Source organism: Copadichromis virginalis, linkage group LG18 (genome assembly GCF_057382275.1).
Source record: "Copadichromis virginalis isolate Kocher_CV1m ecotype Utaka linkage group LG18, C_Virginalis_male_GT1.1, whole genome shotgun sequence".
Lineage (NCBI taxonomy): Eukaryota > Metazoa > Chordata > Actinopteri > Cichliformes > Cichlidae > Copadichromis > Copadichromis virginalis.
Window position 1 is genome coordinate 37,544,767 of NC_140635.1, and position 23,083 is coordinate 37,567,849.

Consider the following 23,083-nt stretch of genomic DNA (forward strand, 5'->3'; position numbering starts at 1 on the left):
AAAGAACATTCCCATCACAAAGTAGAAGCTGCAATCAGCTTTTGCCAAAGTGACTATCCTTTATTTATGCTGGTAGAAAGTCTCACTGACAGTAAAATAACCTGTGCTTTTAGCTTTAAGATACACAGATGAGGGCTTGTAGGACATTTTAATCAAAACAAAACGTGGATTATATATGAAACATAGACAAGATGATGATGTCACCTATTGGTGATGATGATGTCACCATCACCATTGCCATTACGAATCCTCGAGTTGTGAAAGTAGTGTGATCATGCTGTGAAACAGGATGCTACAGGCACACTGGCTACCTACGTGTCTATTACAGATGCATAAGCAAGCACACCCGGGTGTCTCCTCTTTAACTCTAATGGGCACCTTCGTTTCCAGAGTAAACATAACGCTGTTTTCAGTAAGAATAAAACTAGTGACTGAGACTATAAGAAAATCATTACTGTATCAAAGAGCAGGGAAGACTTCAGCTGGAAGCCTGCCATTAAAAATGTGACATTTATGGCATTTCTGCGTTGGCCTCATTCGATAAATTTAAATGTGATGACATTATGACGCTGAGTCCTCTCTAAGCCAGCTCATTACCTCACCATTAAGCTTAAAAACGACCAGTTTACTCCCCACATCTGGTGACATCTCACGAAGAAAGCCACACCTCGTTACACCCACCACTACTTTACCTTCTCCGATCTTCGGCCCGTTCTTATATTTCCCACTGCACGCGAACGCAGCGGGAGACAGGAGGTGGAGAGAGGTAGAGGATGAACGACAGCGAGCGAGGAAGACCCAGCTAACGCCAACACTGTTGGCCTGTCCTCCAGAAACACAGCGATAAAAACAGAATTACGGTTTTTATCTTCAGCTGAGATGCAGCTCCGCGAACACTTCGTCGAGTGTGTTTGAGACAGCGGAGATGCTGTGCCGGTAGTTAGCTAGGTTACCCGTAAAGACAAAAGGGCACCTCTCTGAGCATAATCTTTGGATGAGAGTCGCTGTGTAAGCAGCGAAAGCCTCCCGCTGCCGCCTCCCGGCTACAGTAACGGTAGGAGAGGAAGACTGACGCCGCGGCCGACATGAAATTCACAGAGCATCTGTCAGCTCACATCACCCCGGAGTGGAGGAAGCAGTACATCCAGTATGAGGTGAGTTAGCTTCACGTTAAACCTCTACTAGCAGCTAGTTAGCACACTGGCTAACTACACAACCGGTTACTTCATTTTAGAAATCTTATTTAAACATGGCCGTCGTGCTTTAACAGGAAAAACACACAGGGGTCCTTCAGCGGATGTGCTTCAATACAAGCAACAGCAGGTCGTTAGCGTTAGCCAGGCAAACTAGGCTAGCTAGATTTGTGTTGTTGCTCTGCAGGTTTGAGCCGCGGAGTCCCGTGTGTTGGCGTGCACGCGCGTGTCCTCCCAGATGTGTTTAGGAGACAAACCCGTTTCAGCTGAGTCATCGTTTATCGAGCCCGTTAATCTTTGGACCGTTAACCCCGGTGTCTGTGGTTAACCAGCTGAGCTGAGTGTGGGCGGTCAGGGAGCGGTGCTCAGGTCGACCTGTGAGCCATCAATGCCATCGATCTCTGCTGGAGCCTGATTGGCACCAGGGTCTGTCAGTGTAAACAACAACATACATGAACAACACTGCAGCCTCACGCCCTGCAACTGACCGCATGCTGCGCTCGTCAAGGTTGCTGTGAGCACTCCGATGGGAATCGGACAAAGCTCTTCAGCACCATCATCCAAATACCAACTGAGGAAACATCAGTGAGACCCAGCAGAGCATCGGGGACTCGTGTAGGCCCTGTGTGGATTTTTCACGCTGAATTGGCTGTATTACAGATTTCGGCTCATAGTCACTGCCAGTGTTTGTTTTCTGCTTTCTTTTTACTTTGTGAACTAACTGAAATAAGATCGTTGTTGTCCTCAGAGTTCCCGTGTTCCCACTTGCCCCAACAAGAGTTCCTGTTTAGAGCAATAAGTTTATGGGCTTCAAATCCCAGCAGTGGATTAATAACACCAGGTAGAGTGATGTTTGTGCAGAGCCTCAGACTCTAAGGTGTTTACGTATTCATTTTTGGCAAAGTTCTGATAATTTGTTATCTTCAGATATGAGCAGAAGGAAACCTTTTGTCAACTTACAACCAAATCCTTACTTGCACCTTGAAGCCCCAAAGTTAGTGTAGAGTCTTGAAGCGCCAGGCATAGACCACGATAATCCTGGACCTCTGCGTTCACATGCAATCAGTGTGTAGAATAAAGTGGTTGATTCCAGTTGCAACAGGCCAATAAAAAGACATGCATCAAATATCATCTGCTGTTACAGCCTCTGTCAATATGTATGTGTAGACATAAGCTATAAAGTTGCATCAAGAAGTGTTGTACACCGCCTCGTTGTGGCTGGACTCCAGTGTCATGTTCCTGTCTTCAGGTTTCCTCTCGTAGCTGTGAGCAGCGGTGTCGGCCTTTTTGGTGACAGTATTTGCTCACAAGTCACAGACTGGTACAGCTGCACTGAATTTGCTAGCATAGCAAAACTGGAGCCATCAGGATGAGTAGGAGCTTGTTTACATACTTGTTTGTTTAGCTGAAGCATTGATTGGGTCAAATCTGCATCTCTGTATTTGTCAGTCTGTGTGAGCTGGAGCTGAGATTCTGGCTTGAAGTCAGAAGCCATCAGTCGTCTCCTCGGCTTGTTTTAATCTGGTGTTCCTTTTGTGTGACATTCACATTTAGCTTGGAGCCAAATACCTTTTCCAGAAGTTAGAAATGGTATTAGCAGCCTTGTTCGGTGTTTTATCAGCCTTGTAGCTTTTTAAAATTCACATTAGGTTAGCACAGCTCGGCAGCTCCAGGCACTAATGTAATCACCTGTAATCACAAAACAAACAGCCTCAGCTGAAACAGAGAGTTGCTGACTTGGAGACAAGCCGGTAAGGTTAGTCTGATGGAAGTGTCCATCAGCAAAGAGTGTTGATGGTGGCAAGCTGCACAGACACACAAACATGTGCACACAGAACAGGGAATTTTGTCTACATTTACTTTCTGTTCAAATAAAGACTCCTGCAGCTGTTGTAAATGACATGCATCCAATCGTTAACTTTAGCCCAAACCAAGGTGACGAAAGAGCAGTCTGCTTAAAAGACCGTCTAGAGGAAGTGCGTTGTTTGGCCTGCTGTTTGCTCTGTTTTTACCTGTAAGTCCATAGATAGAAGCGCAGACATGGACAGATGCGCAGACATCTAGGACCACCCTTAGTTGTAGTATGTATGTGTGCTAATGTAGGGTGGCTGTAGCTCAGGTGGCAGAGCAGGTCAGCCACTAACCAGAAGGTCGGTGGTTCGATCCCAGGCTGCCTCCTGACTGCATGCCAACTATCCCTGGGCAAGATACTAACCCCGTGTTTGCCTACTGGTGGTGGTCAGAGGGCCCGGTGGCGCCAGTGTCCGGCAGCCTCGCCTCTGTCAGTGCGCCCCGGGGTGGCTGTGGCTACAATGTAGCTGCCATCACCAGTGTGTGAATGACTGAATGTAGTGTTTGGGGTCCTTAGGGACTAGAAAAAAGCGCCATACAAATGCAGGCCATTTACCATTTAATGAGCGCGTCCAGAGACAAATTTAGCCGGCGTGGACGTATCAGGAGGCAGGATGGAGATGACGACATGTTGGGCCACAGCTTTAACAGTGTTGTTGACGCCATCAGTAGAACGTGTCTGTTTGGCTGGGACTGTAAGTACATCTGTGTCTTTGACACACTCAGAGGCAGTTTTCACTCACAGATAGGAGTTTAGGACTTTATAACTATAAACGGTATTACAGCAGCACTATTTTATCTTCTGTTCACACAGTTGCATACGTGTGGGATTAATCAGTCTGCGGGTGCATGCATGTAATGCACGGTTACAGTGGATTACCTGCTGGCACTCAGTTCAGAGCAGTATTATTCAGATGACCTTGAATTTCTTGGTCTCTCTGACATAAAATCTGCATGGTTGGATAAAAGCTGTTGTGGAATTCCTCCATAGATTTCAGCTCTGGCTTCTCTCCCATCTTGTTCATATAACCTTTGTTTGAAAACGCCAAATCTGATATATCTTTGCTACGGCGAGGGAATGACGAGTATTTCAAACAATGGCCGTGTATTTGTTACTTATTTCCTCCGAAGTTTCAGAGGCTTTCTTCCTGCCCCTGCAGTTTTTGGACACAGACCAGATGGAGCTTGTTGTTCCACCCAGCTGTAAATCTGGCCCCGGGCCGTGTTAGTTTTAGTCCTGTGAAGATGTGGGACCCGGGCCTGTGACGTTTGCAGAGCCGTGGGGTTCAGGGCCGTTACATGTGTGCGGTGTTTTCTGTCAGCTTGTTTGGGTGAAACGCCGAGCAGCAGAGGCCCATAAACTGAGCTGACATGATAGGACGTCTGCTAAAACAAACCTTCTGTGTCGGCGGTTTTCAGCATGCTCCCACTGACTGCAGTTTTCCCAGCACTGCTGACATTCCAACACTGTGCAACTTGTGTTTTTTACTGAAGTTTTATCATCAAAGCGTGAGAAATGTAGTAGTAATGATAATAATACTAATCCAGGGTCAAACTCTGTTGACATGCTGGCTCCATGTAAACCTGTGGAGGGAAGCAGCTTCATGCAAAGTGCCAGGCTCGTAGTGCGTCTACCAGACAGGCGCTGTAAGAATAAAAACGCCTGCTGGTCATCCGTATGACTCAACGGGCTCATTGACTACAAACCCTGCTGCATGACTACATGGCTGGAGCTCTGTGAGTCTGGGTTATATTTTTCTGTATCAACAGTTGAGATGTTTGTGTGTGTTGGAGGACGAAGGTCAGGATAATGAACCAGACAGAAATGGGAGAAGCGAGTGGAAAAGAGAAAGATGGGACTGGTCGGCTCATTTAGTTACCAGCTGATCGGGTGTAATAACAATGAAACCATTTGGAGTTGTTTCTTCTCGTTGTTTGTTTGTATGGTTCAAAAGCACAAATAGATTTCTTTCAAATCTTTTCTAACGTTCATAAACAGCAAATAACCTGATGCTGTGTCAGGAGCTGGTGCAGACGTGGTGTTTCACACACAGGACTGCAGCTGCAGCCAGACTAACTTCTTAACTCGATCATAGAAACATGTATAAAGTTGAGTGAAAGTGTATGAAACATCAAACTTGTACTACAGCCGTAGGCGAGGCCGCGTACAGAGTGGGTGTGATGTCACACCGCTTTTATAATGGCGACGCTGGCCTGGTCTCAGACATCCAAGTTGTCAAACGCACCTCTGCCAGCTGATGTCCCACATGTGTTTGAATATTTGCACATTCCTGGTAAACTGGTGTTTCTGGTTTTTCTCTAAATGAAGCACCAGTATCGATCCTGCAGAGTAAACTGTTCTGCAGCACCCTGCTTGATACTGAGCTAAGGAGCATCAATGCAGGAACCATGCATGTCTTTAGGCTTGAAGACTGAAGTTTATGCAGATGAAGCCCTTTCATTAGCTTCCACATTACAGCACTCGTTAAATGGGGATTCTTTTGGGCTTCGTCCTGCTGTGGTGCAAGCGCCTGTTTGCTGCACAAGTATCTGGGTCTGCTATTGATGAACTGATCAACATTTGTGATGCGTGCACCCTGCAGTGTGTGTGTGTGAATGTGCTTGTGATCCACAAAGACCTGCGTGTGCATTGTGCAGAAATGTGTGGGTACTGCTGCAGGACAAGTCATCCTGGTAACAGTCTGATCAGAGATGGAAGGATCTAACCCAGCATGCTCATAGACCAGGGGTGGGCAACTCCAGGCCTCGAGGGCCGGTGTCCTGCAGGTTTAGATCTCACCTTGAGTCAACGCACCTGAATCGCATGATTAGTTCGTTACCAGGCCTCTGCAGAACTTCAAGACATGTCGAGGAGCTAATTTATCCATTTAAACCAGCTGTGTTGGTTCAAGGACACGTCTAAAACCTGCAGGACACCGGCCCTCGAGGCCTGGAGCTGGACACCCCTGTCATAGACCCAGTGTTGGTAAGGTGCTGACCATGGTGTGCATGTGGCTCTGTGAATGAATCACCAATCCTGTCATGGACTCAAAACCAACTGAAAAATACTTACAGAAGATATTTGGAGACACGCATGATGTGAACTAAGACGCACCTCACATTATACAACGTGGTTTGTCAGTAGTGTGGATGACCTGCCGTAGCTTATGTGCCTGCTTTGTCATTGACTGCATTTTTCCAGCACACCACTGCAGCTCAGGCTGTGCAGCAGAAGTGGAAACTGAGCTGCAGCACTTCATGGGAAGTTAGTTTGCTGATGATAGCTGGTTTCAGGTGGGTGAGGAATAGAGAAGCTGACAGTGAAATGAGGGTTTTACTTCAGGCGCTGTCTCAGTCAGAGGACATTCAGAGGAGGCTTTCTGAATGGTGACAGACCTCATTAAAGCACAAGAGTTGTTTTTTCCACACTCTGGGATAAGACTTGGATAGATGGCGCATGTAACATTGTAGCATGTTTCCACTCATGTTGCTACAATTAAAAGTTGATTGTTTTTACTCTACTTACACTCAACCACAACGTGTCTGAACAAAACTGGGCGGTGTACAGTAAACTAACTGAACACCACAGGTTCTTATTAAGCTGAGTCATCTTAAGTACGTAGGCTTACATGTACCTGTAGAGCGAAGGGCCTGTGTTCGTCTGGTGGGCGAGCTGCTGGGAATCCAAACGTGCACCAGTGTGAAGCAGAGCTTGTTTTAATGAAAGTTTCTAAGCGTCCAGCTCCAGGATGGAGTTTGTGATGGTTGGTGCAGCAGGACTGGAAAATCATTCATAAATTCATAGATGCCCACCCCTCTGTGAAAATGGCCCTTTGGTGTTTTCTGTTATGCTTATACTACATTATCTCCTGCTGATCAAACATGGGCAATTTAAGCTTTTAAAAAACACCACACACACTTAACATCCTAACATCACCTATGGACGGTGTTGTGTCAGACTACCTGCCCGCATTCTGATTTTGTAGATTTTGATATATTCCAATAAAGAAGGATAACTGGGTCTGTGTTGTTGCTCGTCTTCAAACACCAAAACGAACACAATCACACGTCACTCCTTGTGAAGAGCTTCAGAAGTCCAGACTGAACCTTAATGACTGGCCTGCACAAAGCAATTACTTGAATCCTATTGGAAAGTCTGTGAGGTGAACCGAAGACCAAGGTCCGTGCCAGCACAGCATCAAATCTGGAGGAGCTTTACACAAATTCACCATCACTACAGTTTAAAATAGAATAGCAACGATGTGGCCAGCTGATGTACTGAGCTGTAAACATGTTATTTGTCCTGCTGACGCTGACAGTCTGACTTAATTTTGGACCAAGTGGCTTTCAGAGTTTGCAGTTTTTACACTTCCATGTTGGTATTTTTCACTCAGCCTTGGTGTTTCGTTGGGCTCTGTTTGTTAACCTCTCAGGTCACTAATGAACCGGCTCCCGTCAGCTAGTGTCTGATGCCTTCTATTTTAGCCTAATTCAGCAAATATGAAATATGGTTTATAAGTTGGTAAGCAATTTTCTTATTCTACTTTTTTCATTAAAGACTTATTTTTTATGGCTTTACCACAAATGAGGAGAACATACATGTTGCTACAGGGGTGGCTGTAGCTCAGGCGGTAGAGCAGGTCATCTACTGATCGGAAGGTTGGTGGTTCGAGTCTGCATGCCAAATATCCTTGGGCAAGATACTAACCCCAAATTGATCTCTGATGCATCCATCGGCGTATGAATGTGTGTGAATTAGATCAATGTGCTTGTGTGAATGTGTGAATGCACAGGTTGTGTAAAGCGCTTTGAGCGCTCAGAAGAGTAGAAAAGCGCTGTATAACAACCAGTCCATTTACCATTTGAAGCCTGAACCAAAGTTTGCTCTCCCCCCTGTAGCTCAAGGGGGAGAGCATCTACTGATCAGGAGGTTAGTGATGCCTGCACCCCCCAGTGTGGGTGGAGGTTAGCTAGGAAGCACTAAAAGGTGCTTGTGTGAGTGAGTGTGGCATGTTGTATGAAGAGCTGTGAGCTCTGGGACAGTAGAATAGTGCTTTATAAGAACGAGTAGCTCGAAGTCATCTCTCCCAGCTCGTCATCAAACTAAACTCTGCTCAGAGCTGATCCAGGGTCAGGGGGACAGGTGACGGCTCCTAGACTTCATTGTTGTTGTTGTCGACCCTGCTCTGATGAATATTTGTGTTCTCTTCACTCAGCTGTACAGTCTCCTCTATCACTGAAAACTAACACAGCTGCTTCTCCTTTTCCTTTGGCTCATTTCTTCATTTTCTCATATTTGCTTGCATTTAAATCTGAACCCCTGTCTCTCTGTGTACTCGGCCTGTACCACTACACTCGCTGTCTTTGGATCATCTACCCCCATCTACCCACTTTCACATAATGGTATGATCCCAATCTGTCTCTCCGTGTGATTGGCCACATTGGATGCTGAGCAGCTGAATCTTCAGCTCTTCCTGACTGAGGTCGGCTCGTTCATGAACAGCTCATCACTATAATCAACGTGCACTGACTTGTAGTGACTTTCAAGAACATTTCAAGAACCCACAGAAGAACACTGGGAACACTGGCAACATGGCAATTGTGGAGATTAAAGGGAACAGAAATAAAGGCTTCAGTGTCATAACCCTCATGTCTTTCTGCAGCCAGAGGCACACATGCAGAAACACCAGTGTTGGAAAGACTGAGTAAATATGTGGGTGTAAAATGATTTACTGCTGATAATGCTGGGAGCACTGGGAGCACTGGCTGATGCCTTCAGATGAAACTTCCCCGCGTGCGTCCTGTCACATTCAACTTTGACGTCTGTGTAAAATTTCCCACCTGTCAGTGTGTCTCTGTGTCCCACAATGCTTTGCAGCCTCTGATGGAAGCCCGCCCTGACAGAGCCTCGTACGATCTGCAGAGATTCTCCAGACGCTTGTTGCTGGTCTGGTCGAGGTGCAACTTGTGAACATTAGTGATTGCGGATGTATTTGTGGCCCTATGTGGAATAAAGAAAAACCGATGCAATAAAAAAGGTGCACATTAGTTCATGGTGTGCAAAGAAATCAGTAAACTTGCTGTGACATCTGTGACAGCTCCTCTTTGTTTCCACGTTCATCAAATAGGATGATGTAATCAGATACGAAGGTTGTTTCGATGTACTTGCAATTAAGACAAACCATAAAAGAAATGAAATCATTATTGAAGGCTCTCTAATGAAGCTAATTACATTAGAGGTCACCGAGACATACCAACACATGGAGGCATTGTCTGCCATCACAGTCAGCAAAGCTGTTTTCTGACGGCTGAAAACAAAGAACTGCTCAGTCAGACGTTAATGCTGCTTTAGCTTTTAGCTCGCATCACTCGTGCGTCACCGGTGATGTCACGGCCCTGCAACAACTCTCCCAAACGCCTCACCTGTCAGCAGCCCTGGGAGCTCTTTAAATTCTGCCACAGCACCTTTCAGGCTCACATCTAAAGAGCAGAGCTCCTTCATATCTCGTCTGCACTGTGGACACAAGCTGGGGGACAGAAAAATGAGGAACAACCGAGAGATCTGGGTTTTTACATGACACACATGTGAGCAATAATCCAGTTATGACTCATATAATCCTTCTGACAGTTTGGTGTCAACAAAGTGTTTGTGTGCTGGTGGGCAGGGTTGGAGAAAAGAGCGAGGGAAAGGAATGCATGAAGGAGATTAGGGAAAGATTTCCAACAGCCAGTGAGGAAAAGATGACAGCAGAGTGTAAATGCACAAAAAGGAGCACTGCAGAGAAACCTCACAGTTGGAGAGAGAGATTTGTGGTCAGCTGGTGTGGGTCAAAGGTACGCCTGTGGTGATCGCCACAAGCTGCGAGAGAGAGAGCGAGGCGGCGCTGAAGGAGAAAGAACAGAAGTAGGGTAATCTGCGGGGATAAGCACAGCCGCCCTTGTTCCTGTTGAGCTGTGTGTTGTGTTTTGGAAACTCGCTCCTGACCACATGCTGAGCCAGCCTCCTGTGACCACCAGCATCTTACTGTATGTCACACATGCTGTGGGCCTCAGGACCAGTGTGGGAAAGCGCTTTGGAGCTATGGCGCAGAGAGCGCTTTGTGCTGGTCGTAGGCCTTGTGTCAGGGTGATGTTCGATAACAGCAGCAGCCACTTTCATTAGTTACAGAGCAGCAAAACAGGCTAAAGGTCACCGAGGCAGGTAACTCCTGCAGATGACACATGAGTCATCATGTGTCATCAACATCTGTCAACCAGTAGGACCAGTATGTACTGCACTGGCCCTTCTTTCTGCAGTATTGATAGCGATAGCACGGCCATTCTTCACCACCACTCAGATGTTGGTATCAATTGTGTCTGTGAGGAAGACTAGGGGGCGTGAGCTATTTCAGCTCTTTATCGAACGTTTTCAACATTTAGCCTGGACACTGTTAAAGACGTCAGGGAGGTGTGAAGAGCTGAGCCCAACATCAGTCAGGCTGAACGTGGATGCAAATGTGTCATGAAGCTAAAGGAGGTGCCTGAGCCTGTGTTGGAGCGCTGATGGTTTTCCAGGATAGAGGGGTCTGAGCTGTTTTTGAGCTCCGCTTCTGTCAGGTTTGTATTGACCCAGTTCTTTCCCTGGTTATAGCTCACCTGTTCAGTAACAGTGGGATTGTTTCATACATCATGCAGTGTAGTGTGTGTCCTCTTCTGTCTGTCCTTCAAAACTACAAAAATGTGTTGTTGCAGAAACATCGAGCCGGGCCTGCAGGTTTTATTGGGCATTGAAGAGCTTCTGCCTTTTTATCGATTTCCTACTCTGTGATTAGTTGCATTGTTCCAGCACTGCAGCGAAGCTTAGGCCTGACTGCGTGGGCTGTCGTTCGCCCCGCTTCACTGCTGCTCGGCTGTCCAGCAGGCCGGGCCGGCACACAGTGAGCTCATTGTGAGCCGGTGCCCTGCTGGCATTCTGACTAACTGACCACTCTACTATCTAACTCTGGAGCAAGCGCTGATGAAAGGGGGCGACTGTCCTGCTGTCCTACTGCAGCTCACTGAGACTGGGTGACTCCTCGTCCTCTCCACAGTGGGGACAAAGCACAGCGTACACTGCCCCACAGTATGAAGCAGGCTGCTTTATTAAAGGATGGGTGAAGAGCTAAATAACAGATCAATAAAAGAAATAACAGACTACGCTCTGTGACTGCAGGAGAATGTAAGGAGAGTATTTCTGCAGGTTGTTTACAGCAGGTCTGAACACCTGATGAAGAAAACTCATCACAGATGGGTCACACAGCACTGTGATATGCTGCTGCTGTGGAAGCCGATCACTCTCATTGACCTGATGATAGGATATATATGTTTGTACAGGAGACTGATCTGGTGTTTTTACTGTGTCTGCAGGCTTTCAAAGAGATGCTGTATGCTGCTCAGGACCAGGCCCCGTCTATCGAAGGTATTACATGCATGCACACACAGTCATGCAACTTCCTGTTTCTTTCACCTTCTCCAGTCTTACTTATCAGAGCTGTTGCTGTCTTGCTTTGTACTGGAAACTGTTGTGTTATCATGTCGGTGTAAGACCACGCGTGTTACACGTTTATATTTGTGCCACAGCTGAACATGGTCCAAACCCAACAATTCCTAAATACTGATGTTCAACAAGTATTTAAAGATATGATCATGAAAACCTGGCCTACAGCTCAGTGTGTTAGGACAGCTGGGCACAGACTGGGGGCAGTGCTCACACAGAGTACAAGCGCTGCCCAGTTACAGCCTTACTTACATTCAGTTAGGCTGATTGATTGATCCTGAAAATAACGATTAGTCAAGTCCAGTATTCTCTGTTCCAAACACAGAATATTCAGAAAATATATTTACTGCAGCTACTGATTATTTTAGTAATCTATCGATTATTCCATCGAGTAATCCGATAACTGATCCGATATACGGCATCGGTCCGATCCTGACCTAAAGTACTGGATCGGATATCGAGGAGAAATGAGAAATGTAACCCGATCCATCAAATATCACAAAGCACCTCACAAAACCTGCGACAGGGCGTAACCCGGCTCGTGACCTCAGCGCGTCGGAGCAGTACGCGTCACGTGACAGAGCGGCTGTTGCGTGCGGGACCTGTCGGCGGGCTGGCGTTCACACTGAAAGCATCTGGAGCCGCGCTACGTGCTGCCAAACCGGCATCTCGGAGAAAGCTATCCCAGAGACACAAAGCAAGTTCCTCTGTGAATGTTTGTGGAGCACTCCCACGTTCAGCCTCAGAGGCGGTATATGGAGCTGGGACGTCTGTGACCGAACGATGGACAGACTCACGTTTTACTTTGGAAAAAACTGTTACAGGCTGAACAAAACCCCAAAACATGAAGAACACCTTTTTCATCCTTGAGTTAAGTTTAGAAATGACAGAAACTTGAGTCTGAGGTTAAACATGATGGTAACGGCTCCGACATCATCCTGATCCACTCTGGATGTGTATGTGCAGCTGTAAGTGCTCCACTGTGCAACCTGTTGTTTTTTAAGTTGTTGAATACGAACATTACTTTGCACTCCTTTTTCCCAGAACAGAGTTTCTGAAATCTGCATTAAATTGCATTTTAATTTACTTTTGAATATTACTTGAAGCACTTAGATTGAAAGTTGAGCTAAAGGTTTAAATACAAAGATCAGCATCACTGAACTGTGAAATCCTTTGGCTGCAGTGAGCATGAACTTGCAGGAAGCTATAAACAGTTTTATTGATTACAAAATGGACCATATCGGATTCATATCTGTATCAGCAGATATCCAAATGTACGATGTCGTATCGGGCATAGAAAAGTGGTATGGCGCCATCTCTGGTGTGAACATGGATCAGGAACGGGTCACACTTGGTTTGTTGGTGAGGGACTGATCACAGGATCGAAACAGCTCACCGTCTCAGGGACGGCTCCGCCTCTTGGTCTTCACTGTCACGGGGCCGAGTGGCCTGTAACAAACAGGACTCAGGTGCAGAGACAGCAGATGATGTAACAATTATTTATTAGGCTTAAGTGCAAGAAACGTAGCAAGGACAAAAGAACAATAGGACGTGGAGTCTGACGTGGCGTGGCCTGGGAAACGTGGCGAGGGAACGGGGCCTGAGATGCAGAGTGGAGCTGAGCAGGGAACAGTCACACTGAGGAGAGAAGACAGTGGAGTTAGGGAGGTGGTGGAGGCAGCTCTGCAGTGGCCAGTTGTAAGAGCGGCAATTCTTACTTGCAGTAGGGGACAGAGTGTTGAGAGGGGGGTGATGAGAATCCAGGGGAGGCTGAGTGGCGTGGAAAGGCTGGCCCGAGGTCCGGGGCTTCAGATGGAGTGTGATGGCAGGAGGGCAGGCAGGTGAGGCACACAGAGATTTTCAGAATGATTGCTCGGTATCCTGAGTCCGGAGGTGGAGCGTGAGCCAAGCTGAATACAGCAAATGTGTTGATGACAAACTGGCAGCGAATGAACATCAACGTGTGGCTTAAATCCCTCTGGCTTGATTGCCTGCAATAGGCTCCAGGTGCGCAGGAGCTGGAGGAGTTGGCCCCGCCCAGGGGCGGATCCAGGTAAGTTCAGGAGCCTTATGGAAATTCCAGCCACCCACCTCAGACCCTGACACTTCACGCCGTGTAAAAGGACTCGGCTCCACGTTACGGCGAGCCGGCGTCGCTGCCTGATGTCAGTGTTTGGGTTGTGTCAGGCCTTTTTCTCCACGCGCTGCTCCTGAACACGTTTCTATTGCAGGTCTGATTTTAGTCGCAAATCTGGGTGAAACTTCCTGCTAATAACTGATCTAATGTCCCTACATATCAGCAGCAATATTTAAACCAACGTCAGTGTTGATTTTACAATAAATGTGTTGTTCACTAAACAAGTTGCTGCTCATGGCTTTGTGCCTGTTTGCAGCAGCTTGCTGAGCGTTTGTGACTGAAGAAAGCAGCGCACATCATTACTGAGTGGGAGCCCAGCAGCCCCTTCAGGTGTCCACAGTGGGAAGCACGAAGAGTCTGACTGCAGTTTAATGTTAGCCCAGGTTTCATGTGTATTGCAGTGCAGGCATCTGCTGCCCAGCAAAGATGGGCGTGTGATGGAAACGCACACGTCTGTCTTTATGCAGTAGTTTGGTTTGTTTGCACACAGCTTCATCTGGATTCAGCTGAACACATGAAAGCCCAGGATACAAACAGCATCACACTCTGACTGGAAGTGCAGTTCTTTACCTCCAGTCATTTTATATGACGACACTTCAGCCTACATTATTGCTTAATTATGTGTCTTTGCAAAAATACAGCAGCAGGAGCCACAAAATGACCAAAATTTAAGGCCTCAAATCATCTTAGAAAGTCTTCAAACCAGTGATCAGAGGCCTGTGTTCCATCATGTAATGACAGGCCTGGTCGTGTCACTGCGCTGCATACTTAAACTTGACTTAAAGCAATACTAAACAACGTGACTAGCACAGTGCGCTTTCCTGATCTTTCATCTTATTTTGACAGAAGCGACTTCAACCACTTGAAGGGCCTATTTCTGTCCCAAATGTGATGTTAGAAAACCCAAACAGCAAATCGTGTCGCCGCTTCCACTGCTGCTTTGCACCAAACATGGCTACAGCTGCCAAAGGACCATTGATCCTGCGTATACGGCTGAGTGCTATTAGTTTTTAATCAGCAGCAGAAGTGAAGCGAGTGCTGCTTTGTGAATTCAAATATGATTTCAGGACCTGTTTTAGGCTCTAGTCCACGCACAGAGAGTCAGCGGTACAGACGGAGTGAAATGTCACATCTGTCCAGTGTTTCACGATGCGAGCATCCAGATGGAGTTCAGAGGTGGTGTGTGAAGCCGATCACGTCTGAACTTTCACACATTTTAAACTGCTTACACAGAACAAACATGTTTCTGTTTCTGTGTAAATGTAAAAATGACATGTTTACCTTGATCACAGTTTTAAGATAATCATGTGTCGCTCACGGTAGGGCTGCCACGATTCGTCGACCATCAAAATCGTCGACGACTAATTTAACAGCCGACGTGTCGTTTGAAGCTTTGTAAGCTCCTGAAAGACGCAGGAATAAGTAGCAGGATTTAAGCGTGTAGTAACGGACTGAAACAGACGGTGGCAGCACTGCATGTACAAGGATGCCAGCTGCCGTTGAACACCGAAGAAGAAGAAGCAACTCCGGTATCATAGCTGTGTCCAAATTCAGGGGCTGCATCCTTCAGAGGCCGCATTTGTAGGCCGATTACGTGACAGCGACGGAGGCTGTCCAAATTCAAAGACTCTGCGCCTGACAAATGCGTCCTTCATTTCCCCAGATCTGAAGGATGGGTCGGGTGTATCCTTCGTTGCCCAACCTATCCCAGAATTCATAGCGGGGAGCCATATTGTGACCTCCACAGCAGCCGGAAACACTTCAGTTAAATCGACTTTGACAGCGAAGACTAAATTGTGTTTTTGTTACTATCGATGCTGCTGAGAAATAAACGTGGTTCTAAGTGTTTTAACACAAAATCACCATCCCTTCAGCTTGTTCGTGGCCAAAAGTGTCCGTGTCTTATGTTTTTGTTTCTTTGCTACTTTTTCTGCATAAAGGTTTTTTCATAAATATAAAATAGTCATTACTTTTTACTTTTTTGATCCTTCAAACACCCTTTCCTGGTTCAATGCACTTGTTTGAAGACAACCTCAAAACTCACCATTTCATATATCAGCAGCGCTACTGGAAATGATTGTACAGCGGTCCCTCGCTATGACGCGGTTCACCTTTCGCAGACTCGCCGTTTCGCAGATTTTTTACAGAGCATTGTGTTCTGCGTCCTGATTGGCTGTAGACCATTGTCAGTCAGTCTCGTGTGGTGTCTCCTGTACAGCACAGAATGCGTTCAGCTTGTCAAATTCACATAAAACTTCGATGGTTAGCAGTGTGACTCTGACGTGCTGTATGTTTGTGAGTTTTCTCCCCAACAAACACAACAGCGTCGACGAAACGTCGTCACCTGCTGGTGCCTTTGGTTTCATTCTATAACACTGGACTTACTTTTCTACAAAGGTTTGAACTTTGAGAGTTTAAACAAGAGAGAGAAGTGTGAAATGTTCATGCCTGTCTGAGAAAAGTGTATAAAGTTTGTAGTGAGGGCTTTTACAGCCTTAAAACATCTGTAATCATTGTAAAAACTAAAGTTTCACCTACCGCGGGTTATTTTTAGAACGTAACTCCCGCGATAAACGAGGGACCGCTGTATTATTAATAGTAGAGTCTGGGACATCTAATTGATTAACATCAACATTGATTATTGTGCACTGTTATCTCTGTTCAAGGAGAGCAAACAATATGAAACTCTCTCTCAGCTTGTTCGTTGCCAAATATGTGTATGTTCACAAAATGCTATAAAATGTATATTTTATAGCATTTTATAACTCCGACATGGTTTCCTCAGCTGAATCACAAAACATTGTTCATGCATTTGTGTCATCGCGTTTCCATTATTGTAATGCCCTGTTTATCAGCTTGGATAAATCCTCTCTTTCCCGCCTCCAGGCCAGCGGCCAGGCTACTAACTCACGTCACTGCTGGTTTATATTCTTCACACTGGCTCCCAATAGATGATGAAATTCTTGTTTTAACATACAGAGCACTAAATGGCCCCAGCTTCTTATAAAATACTCTGCTGCTCGTTGTCTTCGCTCACAGGCTCAGAGTTTGTTGGTTTCTCCCCGAACACGACTGAAGACGAAAGGGGGCGGAGCCTTTCAGTCGTGCCACCACAGTTACGTTTGGTTGACTCTGTGGAATCCTTTAAAAAGCAGTTAAAACTTTATTATTTAAACAGGCCTTCTGTTAATCAACACTTCTGAATTGTTTTGAATTTGCATTGTTTATATTGTCTATTTTGTTACTTAATGTTTTCTTTGTTACCTTTGTGTACAGCGCTTTGTAAGTAAAGTAAGTTAGTAAAACTTTCAAGATAAAAATCACAAAGTGCTTCACAGAAGCTAAAACCTAAAAATCAAAATCAACCAAAAGCAAGTTTAAAAAGATGAGTTTTTAGCTGCTTTTTAAAAGCGACCACGGAGTCCACAGATCTCAGGCTCAAAGGGAGAAAGTTCCACAATCTGGGGCCACAGTAACAAAAGCTTTGTCGCCTTTTGTTTTCAGCCTCGTGTGTGTGACTGCCTGTCTACGAAAAGCGCTTAATAAATAAACCTCACTTACTTATTAAAACATTTTTCTACTTTTACCGACTTTAAATTAGCTCCAGTCCTTTTCATCAAAACCCAAATTTGATCTACATTCTTTTTTTACTCTTTAAATGCCAGTTAGCTCATATATGTTACCAGTGACGTTTCAGATAAAAGGTGATAAAGTCCTAATGGGTTCATGAATCTTTGTATTTTGTTTCATATACAGTATATGAAAGACTCCCAACCTTTACCATCCACTTGCAAGGTTTCCACTGTATCCAGGCAGAGGACGTGTTTCCGGCTACTGAGGTCGCAATATGGCGCTCCACAGTGGCTGCAGCCAGACCCTTCTCGCCAATTCCAGTTTCCAACAGTGGCGGCCGCTACTCAGTTTTAATATTACTCTTATTACTTTTTCTGGGTCACAAAATAAACTTTTAAGATATTTTCAGGCGAGAATGTAGCTGCGTAAGCTTCAAATATCTGCTCGGTTTATCCAGACATCACATATTTGTAAAGGTGCTCCGACGTTTTCAGAGACGTCTGCCACCCACCAGCTCGACAGCTGACCGGGAGCTCGAGGCTCACTAGAGCCGGTGTTCTGACAAAACAACCTACCTATCAAGCCGTCCTACTGGTTGTTACTGACTCAAAACAGCCATGTTTTTGCTTTTAATAGTACACGCCTATTATTTGATCCTACCCCGATCTCGTGCATGTGAAAAAGGTTAGTATTAAATGTCTTACTTCGTTATTACAGTTGATACTTGTTTTCCTTAAGCTGTCGTCAATCTGTTAACCTTTCAAGCTAACATGCGTTTTTTGTTTTTTGTGCAAAAATACTCCAGTTTGGAGTCTCAATTGAAGTCATCTTTCAAGTCTTGATTTAGTGCTTCTAAGCTTCTGTAAACGACCTAACGAAGCATCCTAGCATACAAATGCAAAAACTGTGAGGAAACCATGTAACAGCTTCTAATAAAACAGCTGAGTTTCCCCTCCATGATTGTGTGTTAACATTAGATGACTGTGTGCTGGAAGCACGTTGTGATCGTGTGATTTGGCCATCAGAACGTCCTACCTCTAGATATGTATGATGGAAGCATGAACCACGTAAGGTAGTATATTCTGATAAGGTAGCACGGATTGATAGACATGATTATAAATTTATGCTACGGTAGGATGTTTTGTCAGAACACCGGGGAGAACAGCGAACTCCCATCGCTTTCAACCCCCCGCGGTCTTTCTCTACTCAGGTTTAACATGGTATATAAGTCACTGAGAGCAGCGGTCCCCAGCCACGGACGGTTTATGCCCGACAATATTTTCACGGACCGGCCTTTAAGGTGTCGCGGATAAATACAACAAAATAAAACTGGTACTGGTACCGAAAAAAGAAAATTTATTCATAACACACGTGAAAAGACCCAGGAACACCGAGTAAACGATAAAAACGATAACAAAATAACGCTGAAAACCGATAAAAACCCTGAAAACCAGACATTTCACACCTGAGCCTCAACTCTCGCGTTGCCCGGCACCAAAGGACTCACGCACCGGTACCGGTCCGAGGCCCGGGGGTTGGGGACCGCTGCCTTAGAAAACTTAAAAATGTTACTGTTTGGCTTTGTGTTTTGTTTGTTCCTCAGTAAATCGGTTTGGCTGAGATTAAAGTTCTAGTTTTCACACAGCTGAATAAACGTCAAGCAGAAAACTGATTATCAGAAGTGTGAGATGCTGGAGAGTTTACTCCGGTGTCCTGTTATAGTTTAGATATGAAGGAGCAGCTGAGGTTATTAAACTCCACCGAGACAATCTGCAAATTTCATTAAAAGTGTAATAAACTATCATCATGTCTTTGTTAGTTAGCACAGACCTGAAACACTTCAAGCTGTAAGCTAATGATGGTTATATGAGAGCAGATGCTGCTGTGTTTTACGTCCAATGGATGATGATCTGATTAGTCGAGTAATTACAAAACTAATCTGTGAGCAGTCGACTGTCAAACGAAGGGCAGCTCACGGTGGTTCATATTTAGAGCTACAGGGAGATGACCTCAGCTGCTTAATTATGAATTGGGATGAAAAACATCATTGGTGAGCCTGACATGTGTCATAACCCTAATGAGTGCTATGCCTGACTTTCCTCTTGTGATGTCAGTGTTACAGATTAATACCAGTCCCAGACCCACATCTGTAGTTCACATGGCTTATTGATGCTGGGCTGAGTGACATGTGATGGAGGGTGGGTACTGTGTATGGTCCCTGATCACTCAGTCACACAACACTCACCTGCTGCCTCCCACCAAAGCTACTTTGTCAGGTAGATGTGCCGCTGCTCTGCTCTATACCAGACGACCACATTGTTATTGTAATAGCAACGTACTTATTAGGCTGTTTTCCCAGCATCGTAATAATGTTTGTTAGAAATGTAAACATGTCGATGATGTTAAATGATGCACAGACAGCAGTTTCCTGTAAATGACAATCAGCGATTGTCTAAACCTGCGTTTTGCCAAAGAAAGCTTACATCATGCTGAGCTGGCGTCCTGAAAATGCTGCACGAGGTTGGATACAGATTACAGAACGATGGAGGTTTCAAAGGAAAGTGAATAAACTCTGATCATCCTCAGTCGGGTCACACAGCTTCACCTGAAGCACACCTCGACACGCTCCTGCGTTTCGCCCATCACCCTGTTCACATTCCAGTCCGTGAATAAACTAGCTGCCATGTTTACAGCAGAGTGCTCCACCTGAGCTCACACTGTCCCACTGTTGTTTGATTGAGCTCCAGTCTGCTGACTGTGTGGCCCACTGGCCCCACAGTAAAGTTCCCTTTTCTATTACACCTGTATGTGATGTGCACTAGCTAAGGTACACATAGCTGTATGTTAACGAGGTGGAAGTGGGGAACGCACTCTGGCGCCCCTCTCCCCCCCTGCAGTGGGCGTAGCTGCACACAGGCAGCAAACGCTGTTGCACACGATGCTGAAAAAGCTCCACGAGTGGGTTAAAACCAGCGAATACAAAAGAGCTCAAATGTTCTGGGATCCTAACAGCACCTCTGAAGATGAATGCTTTGTAGTATACTGTACACTATAGATGGTTCTGGTGTGGTCTGCACCGCCCCGCTGTGTGGTGCCGTGTTATATAGTCACACGTTGCTCCCCACGAGAGGCTGTGATTCACGGGCTGGTCGTCCTCATATTTGTGTCCACGTCAGCTGACATGCACTTCCTCTACTTTGGTTTCCTCTAGTTTTTCCCGTCTGACTCGTCTCTCTGTCACGTGTTTGCTCTTCTGTGATAATTACATTATGTAGGCGTTGGTATCGTGTTGGTTTATTAGTGAAAATATGTTTTATTGGAATAATTTGTAAAATGAATCAAATCTCTTAACTTAATGTTGAATAATGATTTTGTTAAATCAAACGTACAGTTGAAAGTTAACACTTCTTCTTCTTTGCTGTTACTGCTCTTGTTGAGGTCAAAGTTTCCCTGTTCCCTCAAAAATGGTATCCAGTGTTTGAAACGACATTATCATGAGGGCCCTACTGCCTGTACACTCTGGCCACGAGAGGCTGCACTGTTGTGCACCAGGACACGCCCAGGACCCGCTGCAGCTGACGGTGTTGGATGGAGCGAAACGATGAGGCGTTCTGCTGGATTTAGGCCAAGGTGGTCTCAGTTCATCGTCCAGGGATGAACCTGCTCCTGTCTGTTAAAGCACAGGGTGCTAAGGCTGGACCTGCCAGCTCTGCTATTCTGAGGAAATGTTAGTCGGCTCAGCACAGGGCCCACCTGTGGATGCTGGGCCTTCAGCCCACTCCATAAAGTCTGCTTCTGATTGTTTGGACATTCACACCAGTGGGCTGTGGGCATGCTGTTTGTCCTTGCAAAAGGAGCAGATGCCGGTCCTGCTGATGGGTTAAGGCTCTTCTACGGCCCTGTCCTCTGGGATCTCCTCCATGCTCGTCAGACTCTGCTGGGAGATGCAACAAAGCCTCTTGCATGACATGCACTGATGGAGGAGCTGGACTAACCTGTAGCGTTGAGATATTGCTCCATGCTACCAGTGATGCTACCGACTCTTGCCAAATGCAAAACAAGACTGCTACTCTTGGACCAGAACGCTTCATCGGTCCAGATTAGTGACGAACACTGGATGAAATCACAGAATGCAATTTATGCAAAGTGTGCAGCTTTACATGGACTCAAAGAGCAAATGCATTGATGCTGTCCCAGAGGCCGGGGTCCACGCTGCAGGGATAAGTGGAGCGCTCTTTGTCCGAGTCAGAGACTTTGTCAGCCTGTATCAGACGGAGTGTTGTAACCAGCCGTGCAGGATCACACTGCACACAATCACTGAGGATAGTGTGTTTGCAAGAAATGTTTCTGTGCAGCTGCACTAACACCTCACTGTAGGTAGTGGGAGGAGTTTAATGCTGCGTATCCACGAACGGTAAAGGAAAATCTGTGTGGAAGAGAACGCGGTGGCGTTCCTGTCGCACGTCTGTGAGCCCGACGTGGCGCCTGGGTACTCGCTGTAGTTGCTACGTTCCACAAAAGAACACACGAAATGGTGCAAAGCAGGGTGTTGCTAAAAAACATACTTGTCAAATGGAAAGTATAGGCTTTAGCTGAGACACAGACATGGCATAATGGTAATAATGATAATAATCATTATGACTTGACTGAGACACGGAGAGAAAAGAGCCGAATAAGGCCAAAACGGGATAAGGAGATTACGGTAGTCTGACAGCGGTGGCTGTTTGTGTGTTTGTGCACTGCTGAGAGAGGGCGAGGGAGTGGTTTGGACACGCCAATTTAGTTAATTTGGTGTCTTGTCTAAAAGCAGCCACTCTGAAACACAGTGAATCACTGAGTGTGCACACTGTGAACCACCTGACCCCGCTGTTGTTTGCCTGTTGTTGACGTGACAGCAGGCTCAGCTCGGACACACAAGTCTGCTCAGGTCAAGTTTACCAGAATCGGTGACATGTGACGTTGTTGAGATGAAAATGGTCCAAATTACAGGACGGGTAACGGTCTAAAAAAGCACATGAGTCAGTGTCCAGGTAAGTATAGCACTCCTGCCATGACATGCTTGAACAGAACCTCATTTTCATGATACTGAGGGAGACATTCCCACTGCCACTCGTGGCTTTGATTAAAGTGGACACGCCCACTTTCCACTGTCCGTGGTTATTTTGCTTGTGTCAGGTGATTTCAGCAACGCTCCATCACCGCACGTTTGTGCACATTTCAACAGCGTTTTAACCCCAGCGTAGTCACATGTTTGTTGTCTGTCTTACTCTCAACGGGACCATGAGTCAGAACATAAACTCTGCATTAAGATCATGAAACAATCAGCAGACTGAGGACGAGCAGAAAGGTCCGTTTGGTCCTGGGCTACCTTCACCAAGCACATGTTGCTTTCCTGCACTCCTGCTTTGAAACTGCTCCATCATAAGGTGCCTTTGTCTTTCTGTCACTACAACTGACCAACATTTACAAACTGCACTTGAAGTTTGACCTGAAACTGGCGACTGAGCCTATAAACCATCAGAGGAGAGCTTCCAGAGTCAGCAGGGATGTCTTCCTAACACTTACACATGTTTGTTTTAAATGAATAAGAACCAAAGGTGCACAATACTGACAGTGAACACACTTACATGATTACAGTGTAACAGTTTCTCATTTGGATGGAAAGTAGTTGAATAATAATGTGACATAACAAACATACAGATGCATCATTCAGAACAGGGGGTCCAACTCCAGGCCTGGAGGCCCGGTGTCCTGCAGGTTTTAGATCTCACCCTGGGTCGGCACAGCTGAGTCACATGATTAGTTCTTTCCCAG

At 45.9% G+C, this 23,083-nt stretch overlaps 1 protein-coding gene across 2 annotated transcripts in view; it reads left to right on the top strand.

The window, feature by feature from the left end:
• Nucleotides 1–716: 716 nt before the first annotated feature.
• Nucleotides 717–23,083, top strand: part of LOC146688522 (solute carrier family 53 member 1) — a 39,669-nt gene continuing 17,302 nt past the window's right edge. For both annotated transcript variants that reach the window (XM_085438206.1, XM_085438208.1), the window contains exons 1-2: nucleotides 717–1,154; nucleotides 11,430–11,481. In XM_085438206.1, the coding sequence (XP_085294332.1) occupies nucleotides 1,086–1,154; nucleotides 11,430–11,481 (121 nt within the window). In that variant the 5' untranslated portion in view covers nucleotides 717–1,085. The remainder of the gene's footprint in view (nucleotides 1,155–11,429; nucleotides 11,482–23,083) is intronic.